At 40.6% G+C, this 12,001-nt stretch overlaps 2 protein-coding genes across 2 annotated transcripts; both read right to left on the bottom strand.

The window, feature by feature from the left end:
* Window positions 1–7,105: 7,105 nt before the first annotated feature.
* On the bottom strand, window positions 7,106–7,645 carry LOC145980916 (uncharacterized). The gene has a single exon (XM_083114001.1). It carries the CDS (start codon window positions 7,643–7,645, stop codon window positions 7,106–7,108), a length of 540 nt encoding a protein of 179 aa, XP_082970127.1.
* A 99-nt stretch (window positions 7,646–7,744) lies between these two features.
* Window positions 7,745–11,479, bottom strand: LOC145980915 (uncharacterized). The gene has a single exon (XM_083114000.1). The coding sequence runs from the start codon at window positions 11,477–11,479 to the stop codon at window positions 7,745–7,747; it is 3,735 nt and encodes a 1,244-aa protein (XP_082970126.1).
* Window positions 11,480–12,001: the final 522 nt, after the last annotated feature.

Here is a 12,001-nt window from a genome sequence, read left to right as displayed (position 1 = left end):
GGTAATTCAAGAACAGTTTTGGAAAGATAGACCAGTATTGCAATGAACTCTCTCGAGGACTTGTGTGATTCGGCGAAATTGATGAGATGATTGCCACCCAGAAGACCCACTTTATAATCCTAAAGGTAAAGCTGAATACTAATGTTCTTATGGTAGGGTTACGTTATGTTACGTTAAGAAAACGTAGTTTATTTCGTTTTTTTCTCGATTTTCATACTCTACCGCCAATTATTACATGCAGATTCGTGATTTGGAGTTCACAATTAGTGAGTAGGCGAAATTTCATAGAAATTGGAGAGTGGTTCGGTATTGTAAACTCGTTCCCATGTTAGTTCCAAAGATAACTTTCAGTAAAGTTGACTATCGCGATTGGTGCGCCATCTGTAGTTTAATTTGAATTTTCAATTTGAATTAAATTTTTTTGGGTGCGTTAGCACTGAGGCTATTTTGAACCCGTCACACTATAAGGGGTCCAGCCCCTTAACATAACAAAAATAAAAGCGTGTCTGAAAACTAACATTTCCTTACCTTGGTTAAAAGCTGAGGCTAAAAGGGGGCGCTCAACACAAATAAGGACAAAACACAGGACGACACAGAATTATACTGACCATGGGGCCAGTCCCCAGAGCCTCGTTAGTCTGCAGTCCAGGTGTACTACGTGGAAGTGAGGTTGACTGTTGGGTGCACTACGTGGATAGAGCACCCCTTACACCCTCAGCTGTAGTTGAAATTGCAACATCGAACCGTTTATGAAAATTAAACTATAACAAGAGGAACATAAATTTCATGAAGTAGAAGCTTTGAAAATTAATTTTGAAAAGCAAAGTTAGCTTCGTTGTCTTTACATGTCAACTAACATGTGCAGTATATTACTATTTAGTAACAACATCAGTGCAATTTGGTGCACAAAATCTGCATAATTTGCCCTTTAGACATTAGTTTAGACATTAGAGCCAATCACTTAAAGAGAAAGTGCTCGCTGTGGTTCTCGTACGCCAACTGTATTATACCATGTATGTGCTAAACCTTACATGAATATACTAAACAGGCTGAAGCTGCATTTATAGTGCAAAACCAATGTGGGTGCTGGTCGAAAATGGAGAACACATTGTTTAATGAGGTTAGTTTAATTAGCAAAAATACTAGTAGCTATATAATAGGTCTGATGTGAACCAAAATTTGGTAAATTTCTCGTATCGGACAAACGGATTTCTTCAAATTTACAGGAGAAATTACTTACCGAATGCAGTTTCTTTATAGTTGTGGAAGTTCGGGGAAGTGTTTTCTCGCATCGTTCATTGAATTTTGCTGGTTAATCATCTTTTTTTCGATATAAATGTGTGACCGTTGCACGAGAGCTCTTGCATCTATTTACTTCCAGGTGGATGTAGCCTGTGCGTGATGACGTAATCTGGGCCAGTGTTTCCAAATATGCGTTTATGTAACTGGTCACACGTTTAAATACCTATGATCAGTTGAACGTGATCAACGTTTTGAAAATGACGTGTGCAGGATGCTAAATTGAACGAAAGGAGTGCTAATGGAACCTAACCTAACAGGCCTAACCTAACCTAGTAGGCATACCTCGTCTCTGTGATGGTCAGTGGGGCATCCAAAAACCATTGACGTTAGCCTAAAAATTCACGAAAGCCCCACGGACCATCACGGGAACGAGGTATGCCTACTAGGTTAGGTTAGGCCTGTTAGGTTAGGTTCCATTAGCACTCCTTTCGTTCAATTTATCATTCCCGAACACGTTTCCGACATTAGGAAAACATCGGCTTCTAGCAGCAGCAATAGCGTGTATTGTGCTCTCGTGCAGAAAGCAAATAGCAGCAGCAGCAATAGCTCGTCGGAAATAGATTTTCGTAGAAAACCACATGCATTCGCATTAAAATGGATCAAAACTACATTCCCGAACACATTTCCGACATTCCTCCTCACCGGTAAATAATGAGCAATTGTGCCGATTTCGCTTATCTTGCACTTTCTACGCGTGGTGGGGTGGAAACATTGCATATGGACTACGGTGGTGAAACTGTGACGGCCATTTCCCGTGTTACGGAAGGGAAGAAGCAACCAAGAAAACTTACTCGATATGTCGCAAATATAGCTATTTTCGGTGAAATTAGCGAAGTCTCACCTTCAGGAATGTTTGTCAATGCAGAATACGTAAGTACGAATATTAAAATCAAAAGAAGTAGGAAATTTCAGCTGTTTGTCCGATACGAGAAATTTACCCAAAATTTATATTTGCGTATGCAGTAGGCTACACAGTTAAAAGTTTACTGGACTGCGAAAGACCGTTAATTTGTGCTGCCATCTATATTAATCGCAGGTCCAACTGGCGGCTGACCTATGTAGCTATCTTTTTTGTCAGTTATTTTTATATTAGCTTGTTTGTACAGTGTTTGGGTGTTTGTGTACTAATTTTCCGTGCTTTGTGTACAACTTTTATCCAGTAACGGCGGTGATCACCTCTCCCCCCCCGCGCCTGTGTGGCAACATGCGGTGTATCCGACGCTTATTTGTTTCGTCCCGCCAGCAACGTTCGGGTGCCTTGCGACACGAAAATGCCCGATGTCAGTCGAAGAGAAATTACCTGATCACTGATTCGTTGTTTTCCAGCCGCCAGCTGGAAATGGGAGCAGTATAATTACTGTAAAAAATGTTGTTTTTAAAGTAGTAACGGCAATTACACAGGTAACCAAATGAATGAATTTCTAATGATTCAGTTTTTAAAAATAAATTTATGGTTAAACCAAATTAAATTTATAATCATTATCTATCGTTATGCGTGATTAAATATTCAAATTAAGAGAGAAACTGTTGGGTAATGTTTTCTTGTAAATTGACATTCAGGTTGTTAAATTTATCGGTAGAATATTGTAAATTTACGATCCCTCTGACAATGTAGTTTATGAGTAATCAATGTGTAAGTACATTGCTTGATTTGATTATAGATTCGAACTCACAAATGGTCTAGCTAATCTAGAATATATATTAACACACGAATTTGGCAATTGGAAAGCCTTTCAACTTGTTTAATTGGAGGATGAAAATAATGGTTATGCAATTTACTGTAAATATATGATTTTGTAATTTAAATAGTGTAAATTATTATTAATATTATTAATTCTATTGTTATTTTGGCTGGTATTGATAGCGGATCTTCGTTTTCGGGAGTATATTGCAGTTACCCAGTAAAGGGAGCGCCAAATGGTTTTTCACTTTCAGGACGATAACGTAAAATCGAGGTTGCACTGTATATGAATATGTGTGTGTTTATCTAGTCTCCTTTTTCCCATGCGAGGAAGACTTTGAGGCCACAGGCTGCTGGAAATGCGCGCGAGGAAGCAAAGAAGGAGTCCAACACAATGCTGGATCCTCATAACAAGTCCACAACGTCATTGAATATGCCCGAAAATTGACGCGGGGGATGGAGCTGCCACAATAGCTCTAGGGATGCTGAGCTAGCAAGTAGATGAATCTTATTGAATGCGAGTTGCCCCGAAATGGCAGAAGGAGGGCGATGACGTATGGGGAGAGGAGATCCGCACAAATCCCCCTTAGCCAAAAGAAGACGAGAGAAAGAGGAAGGAAAAATCGATAGTAATTTTCATGAGGTTCTATAGAGTGTTGGGGACATCTTGAGCGGTCGCAGCCGACGTTTTCGTGGAAGGAATTCTCATTAATCTTCTCTGTTGGAAGACACTGGGACGGAGATGCTGACCAATAAGGCGAATACTTCCAGTTCTGTTACTTTGCCCTGCGAAACGGTCCCAAAATTCGTCGCTATCGGCCGAAGACGATGGTTCGTCTTTGTTGACGATTGTAGACAAAGAAATCGAATCTGTGTTTCCATAATTGAAGAGATTTTAAACGCACCGAAACATAAAAACCGATTAATAATAATAATAGCGTAGAGATGGTGCTAGAAATTCATGTCAATATATTATGATAAAAAATGCTCAATTTATTTACGAAGATATTAACGGTTTGATATTGCAACCAGGAAAATTTCATCATCGGCAATATAAAAAAATTTTAAGCAACACAGTCTGATAATTAAGCAAATGCAATCCACCAATATCAAGATTCACATTACCAATTCCTTGAATATATTATTAATAATTAATTGTTAACTCATTAACGGTGGTTCAAATTTGTACCATATATTAACTGCGACAGTGGCGGCGATTGGGTACCAAGACTGGGATGAGAGGAGGGTTTATGTTCTCTGAGTAGGCAAGACTTAGCATTAAGAGGTCATAGTACGGGGCAAAAGTGGGGGAACTACCCCCTCCCCAACAACCACTTAATCGCCTCTACTGAACAGATATATTAATGTTGTTAATTGAATTGACAGGAAAATAGTATCAAAATTTATTTGCTCAAATTGGGCTAAAAATGGGAAGTTTTCAACTCCCATTGAAAAACTTGAAAGCAAGTTTATAGTTAATCAAGGGGTCCCGGGTTCGATACCCTGTGGAATTACATATTAGTTCGGATTCAACTTTAAACTGTAGGTTCAGTCCTGATTAGCCTTACTGTGCATAAAGTGGACTTAAAAACACAAAGTCAATCAATCCACTAATAGGTATGTAATAATCCTTGTTTCACATAAAAGTAATAGCAGTGTGACCGGATACTTTTCTTCAAGTAAACACGAAGGCTCACAATTGTGAGATAAGGTCTTTTGGGGGTAATATATATCCTTATCTGTGGTAGTACACGCAGGGAAGCAAAACTGGAGAAGAAATCCAAAGACAAATGTTGCAGGGAACATTAGAGAAAACGTTGGAAACTACATTGGTAATAACGCCACAAGGCAAGGGGCGATAACGCACAAGTTATTAAATTGATAATAAATTAAGAAAAGTACAGTTGCACTCAAAAATATTAAATCCTAATTAATAGTATTATAGTTGGATTGCATTTCGGACAAATATCAATTATTTGTGCAGGTTACATATTATGATTTTCCGAGAAAATATTCCAAATGAAATGCAAAGCATTCATTTCAAGATATCTTTACTATTGGATAGTAAAATTGCGGTCTTGTACGTTAGTATTCAAGAGCAATTAGGCACACAAATTTTTCTTTGTCCATTATTGTTAATTTAATACAGATTTAATGAACATAAGTATTTCACTTTACACACTTTGCCTAATCGAGAACTTTGTCCTCATAGCAAAGTGAGCAATATCTTGGTTCGATAACTTCCTTTGGAGATATATCCTCGTTTTCATCATGAAGTGATTTTCTTTGTTTGGGTCCTGTTTGTTTTGAGCTGAGGCCCTCCCCGATGGCGTCGTCGCCTTGTAATCAAGGAGTCCTGGGTTCGATACCTTGTGGCGGCACATAGTGGTTCGGATCTCACTTTAAACTGTAGGTCCAGTCCCAATTAGCGTTAGTGTGCATAAAGTGAACTTAAAACACGAACACAATCACTCAATGTTTTGAGAAGATTCCAGGAGGAGTTTATGAAGATGCACTAACAATTCCATCGGAATTCATCCTCTTTGGGAAGATATATATCATTAGAATTGTGGCAAGACTATCGATAGCTTCAAGCACCTCTTCGGGTATACAGTACGTATATGTCTTTTTTATAGGTTCTTGGCATCTAAAATGTCAAAACAATACTGGTATCAGGCCCCCAATTCATAAACGGAAAGCAACAAACCTAGCGTTATTACCTCGGTTCACTTATTACACGTTCAATATTAAATTACTGGTTCGTTCTTGAACACATTCACGATCACTTGGGACATAACGCTTGAATGATTCCGGTCACTGGACCAAAATGAATGTTTTGTGTGTGGCCACTGATGAACCAAAATGTGCTTGCCTGTTGGGCCGAGATGGGTCTGTCTAATTTGTACGATGCACGCTAAAGAAAATGATAGTACTTACTGCGTGTCGCTATCACAAACCCATACCTCTGGAGTGGAGGACCATATTGAATTCCATAAGGTGATTCGACTCGGATGATTGCAAATGACACTCACTGATAATAACGAAGATATATTGACTAAAACAAAAGATTACATGTATATACAAACTTGGTGCAATGCAACGCGATGGACGGAATGAAACTACCACGCACACTCGGCCATATTGTCTCGCGAACTGACTGAGCGTCACTCTCTCTCTTTGTTCGAGATTAAACATAAAACAAAACTGAATTCCCCTGACATCTATTGTTAAAAATATCAATTATGACTTGAGACATATTCCCCCTCTTGGTCAAACAACGTTTGACCAACTAAATTCACTCATCTCCGTCCTTATTGCACTGAGGGAGTGGAACTAGTCTGTGAATCGATCTCTTGAAGATCCCTGAAGCTGTATGCACTGTGGCCACTAGCACTAAGCCGTCTCTTCCTGGCTGGACGCTGGTAACTCTTCCCAATTTCCATGAGAGGGGAGGCAAGTGGTCGTCTTTGATAAGAACTATCAAACCTGGTTTGAAGTTTTCTTGTACGCTAGTCTACTTGGAACGTTGCTGAAGACTGTTTAAATACTCCTTGGACCATCGCTGCCAAATGTTTTGATGAAAGCTTTGGAGTCTCTGCCATCTGGACAGTCTATTTCCTGGGAGGTCAGTGAGGTCTGGCTCGGGAAAGGAAGTAAGGGCTGAACCAATGAGAAAATGTCCAGGAGTGAGAGCACTTAAATCTTCAGGATCGTCGGATAAAACAGTCAGAGGCCTTGAATTTAGGCATGCTTCTATTTGTGTGAGCAAAGTTACAAATTCCTCAAAATTCAATGTTGACTTTCCTACTACTCTGACTAAATGATACTTCATGCAGCGTATTCCACTCTCCCATATTCCTCCGAAATGTGGTGAGTTAGGTGGAATGAAATGCCACTGGAAGGATTCAGAACTCGCGTACTCATGAATATTTTGTGTGAATTCCTGCGACGAAAATAAGCTATGTAGCTCTTCAAGTTCGTTTCTTGCCCCGACGAAATTCTTGCCATTGTCACTGTACAGATTGGCACATTTACCTCTACGAGATGTAAATCTTCGCAAGGCTGCGATAAATGCGTCTGTGGTGAGATCGGAGACGAGCTCTAAATGTATAGCCTTGGTGGCTAGACAAATGAATAAAGCCACGTATGATTTACGATGAACTTTGCTGCATGGCGAATGCGATTTAAATAGAAAAGGTCAACACCAGAGTTGAGAAATGGCCTTGACGGTGTGACTCTAGGTGAAGGAAGTTGACCCATGAGTTGCTTGGCCGTGGTTGCCTTCAACTTGTAACAAGCGAGGCAATTGTGAATTACTTGCTTGATTGTACGCCTTGCTCGTACAATCCAGTATTGTTGCCTGAGGGATGACAACAATAACTGTGATCCTGCATGAAGCTGTCTCAAATGTTCCGCTTCTATTATGAGCTGTGTCAGGTGACCTTTCGAAGGTAGAATAATTTGATGTTTTGTTTCATACGTCAAATTGCTATTCTTGAGTCTTCCTCCAACGCGAAGAAGGTTGTTGCTGTCCAAAAATGGGTGCAGGCTCTTCAATGTGCTGTTGGCTGAAACTTGTTGGTGCCGTTGAAGATCTTGAATTTCAGACTTGTAGCTTGATAGCTGAACAGTCTTGATGCATGTATGCAATGCTGATTGCATTTCCTTTGTTGAAAGACTTCCTTTTACTTTGTTGTTGGACTTTCCGCAGTTATGTATGAATCGCTGACAGAAAGCTATCACTCGAGATAATTTCGATAATTAGGAGAATCGTTCGATTGTTTGCTCAAGCGAATTCTGGCAAATTGATACTGCCGTTATGCTTATTCCCTCCGGAATTTCTACTTTCCTTGGCTGCTGCGTAAGTGGCCAATGCTCTTCTGTACCTGTTAACCAATGTGGCCAATGCCACCATAAATGGTTATGTTGTATTGAAGTGGGTTCAATACCTCTTGAGATTATGTCTGCCTGGTTATCTGCTGAAGGAACATGTTTCCAATCGCTAATTTGCGTAATGTCTTGAATCTCTGCTACCCGGTTGGCTACAAAGGTTTTCCATCTGTTGGATGGTGCTGCTAACCATGCCAATACAATTTGTGAGTCCGACCAGAGATGTATCTCGTCTACCTTTAGACGTAAAATTGGTAATACCTTGTGGACTAATCTTGCTAGGAGTAATGCTGAACATAATTCAAGACGAGGTAATGTCACCTTCTTGACTGGCGCTACTCGTGATTTAGCACAAAGTAGATTTACTGCTGTTTCACCTTTGTGGTTAGTTGAATGCACATACAAACATGCACCGTAAGCATATTGAGATGCATCCGCAAATCCATGTATCTGGATATTTCTAACGCTTCCATTAATTAGAACAAAACGATTGACTTCGATGAGTTTAATTACAGGGAGTTGTCTTCGCAACTGTTGCCATTTCTGATTCAAGTCTTGTGGAAGTTCTTCATCCCACTGAACATTGCATGTCCACAATTGTTGAAGAAATGATTTGTATGTAATAACAATTGGAGTGATGAGACCTAAAGGGTCAAATATTGACGCAACGACTGATGCTACCTGTCGTTTAGTGCTTGATGTTTCGACGTTATTCGCTACTTCAGGAGCTTTGCTGTTGATCAGTAATTTATCTGCAATAGGATCCCAAGTTAAGCCTAAAGTCTTCACTTCTGAATCGTGAAATTCGACTGGAAGCTTCATTTCACGCATGGCTGGTGGAACTGCTTCTAGCACTGTCGTGCTGTTCGAACACCATTTACGCAAAGTAAATCCTCCACGCTGCATAATGTTAATTAATTCTGCCTGAATCTGTAATGCTTCAGCTACGTCTTGTGCTCCGCTCACTACGTCATCAACTAACATGTCTTCCTTGATGATACTACTAATGCGAGGATGCCTGCTGATTTCGCTGTCTGCCAGTTGCTGTAAGCATCTAGTAGCTAGGAATGATGCCGAAGCTGTGCCATATGTAAGCGTTCGTAGCTCAAAAACTTCAATTGGATGCTTGTTGGAGCTTCTCCACAATATTCGCTGTAATGGGTTGTCATCTTTTTGCACCTTAATCATTCTATACATTTTCTCTACATCTCCTGTGAATGCTATAGGATGTGTGCGAAATCTTGTCATGATGGAGAATAAATCTTGTTGTATGGTGGGCCCGACCATCAATATGTCATTGAGGCTCTTGCCACTTGTAGTTTTAGCCGATCCGTCGAAAACAACACGAACCTTGGTTGTGGAACTCTGTGGTTTGATTACTGCGTGATGTGGCAAATAGTAGGCTACCCTGTGGTCATGAGACATAGGTAATTGTCCTACAGGTACCATGTGACCTAGCTGTTCATATTCATTCATGAATTTTGTGTAAGGAATCCTTAGTTCCGGTTGATGCTCAAGTCTTTTCTCTAATTGGAGAAATCTCTTGGTGGCATGTTGAAGTGAATCGCCCAATGCTTCTCGGCTTTCTTTGAGTGGAAGTCGAACGATGAATTTGCCTGTTTCGTCCCTCACCGTGTTTTCACAATAGTGACGCTCACAGCTGATTTCTTCCTTTGTTCTATGCCTGGTATATATCTCCTCAAGGTCCCAAAATCGCTGAAGCTGTAGGTGGAGACTTTCTTCCGTTCGAAGGAAGCATGATATCGATGAATTGTTGCCACTGCATTGTTGTGGAATGCGTCCTGCGACTATCCATCCGAATTCAGTGTTTTGTAGAATCGGCAAATCAGCTGAACGTGTTATGTGATCAGGCTTGAGAATTTCGAAGAAGATCTGGGTGCCTATTAAAAAATCTATCTTTGCTGGCACATCAAATGTCGGATCTGCCAATGTTACATGTCTTGGTATTTTGATTGATGCTCGGTCGACTCGATGTGAAGGTAAGTTGCTTGTGAGCCGCGGCAATATTGAGCATTCAATGTTGGAACGCCATGTGCTTATTCTAGATTGCAACTGAATATCCACCTTGAAATTTGCTTGCGACTCAGCATTGTTTATGCCTTGAATCGGTAAATGCTGAGGATGTTTCTTCAGTTTGAGACGCTGAACCAACTCTTCAGACGGAAAGTGGCTCTGGGATCCACTGTCTAGCAAGGCTCTACAGTATATCCATTGACCTGCATGATTCTTGACCTTTACCACTGCCGTGGAAAGTAACACGCGTGATGTATGTTGCCCTTTGAGTGCACAATAAGAAGCTTGTGGAGTTTGATCTTGATTCTCGTTTGGCGTTGCTTGAGAATTTTCATTCTTGCCTTCTTCAGTAGATTCTGTGCTGGAAAATGACGTTCTTGATATACCATCATTATGCAACAATGTGTTATGTTTGCGTGAACATTTTTTACACGAACCTGCCTTGCATAGACGCAGTATGTGATTTGGAGATAAGCAGTTCGTGCAGAGTTTATTCCTTCTAACACAATCATACTTCTGCTTGTTAGTCGCGGCGATGAATGATGCACACCTAAAGAGAGCATGCGGCTCTTTACAAAAGAAACAAGAGTTCGCACTAGTGGTACTAATGAAAGATTTCGAAAAACTCTTATTTGATCTTACATTGTAATGCTGAGGTTTGATTCCTTGTTTATTTACATCACTTGGTGCGGGCTGAATGCTTTCCAGCGCTTGACATCGTCTTTCCAAAAACGAAAAGAAATCATCTATCCTGACAAAATCTGTTTCACTATTTTGCAGTTCCCACGCTTTCCTAGTTCCTGAATCTAGCTTAGACACAAAATGCTGAGTGAGTAACATGTCCGTCAAAGGTACATCTGTGTAAAGCGCATTTACTGCATTCAAGTTGCTTGTCGCACATCCCACAAAGGAACGCAATTCCTGAGCACTTTCCTTGCTGACTGCCTTGATGTGCAATATTTCATGAATGTACGATGATGCGATTAGCTTCTTGTTTGAATATCTACTCACTAACAACTTCCAGGCAACTGCGTAGTTTGCCTCCGTGATGGGTAAGTTCTGAATGAGCTTGTACGCCTCGCCCTTGAGCGACGAACGTAGATACTGAAACTTCTGAATGGAAGCGATGTCTTTGTTATTATGTATTAAAGACGTGAAAGTGTCTTCATAGGACAACCAGTGCCGATAATCACCCTCAAACGTTGGCAATTCTATTGTGGGAAGTTTGAGCCGGGTTGCTGTGACATGCGATGTGTTGACAGCATCATGCTCCGCTTGAACCTTATCATGCTGCGATAATAAAGCTTGCATCCGGGCACTCAACTTGTAGTACGCCGTTTCCAATTCGTCTCTGACGTCATCCTGCGATGAACCAGTTTCAGCTTCTAACTGATCTTGCACTTGCTCAATGTCCACCCAAATGCGAGACAATGCATTGAAACGAGTACGCACTTCTTGAATGTTTCCTTCACTTTCACTGAATTGATTGACGAAAGTTTCCATTCGAGTGATTTTTCCTTTTAATGTCCCTCGTTGTCTAACGAGACGCTGCTGCACTTCGCTCTCACTCATTTTTATGAAGAACACGAAAGGTTAAAGGAAATAAATGCAAGGAAATGAGCCAGACAAATAAAAATATACTTACCGACCTCCTGCGCCGTTGTCGTGAAGAAAATGATGCATGAAAAGTATCGTCCAGCTGTTTACATTCCTTTGCTGCGAACGACAATGGAGCTGCATTGTTGGCAATATGGCTGCTGTAAGAAACTGTTGTTTTCGCACTGCACTAGCACTTGACCTTGAACTTGAACAGAATGTCACGTAGCTGAAACATCCGTGCCGGTAAGGACCAAAATGAATGTTTTGTGTGTGGCCACTGATGAACCAAAATGTGCTTGCCTGTTGGGCCGAGATGGGTCTGTCTAATTTGTACGATGCACGCTAAAGAAAATGATAGTACTTACTGCGTGTCGCTATCACAAACCCATACCTCTGGAGTGGAGGACCATATTGAATTCCGTAAGGTGATTCGACTCGGATGATTGCAAATGACACTCACTGATAATAACGAAGATATATTGACTAAAACAAAAG

This window comes from Lepisma saccharinum, chromosome 28, assembly GCF_977018435.1.
Source record: "Lepisma saccharinum chromosome 28, izLepSacc3.1, whole genome shotgun sequence".
NCBI classification, from domain to species: Eukaryota; Metazoa; Arthropoda; class Insecta; order Zygentoma; family Lepismatidae; genus Lepisma; species Lepisma saccharinum.
Note: the sequence above shows the minus strand (reverse complement) of the source record. Positions and strands in the feature narration are given on the sequence as shown.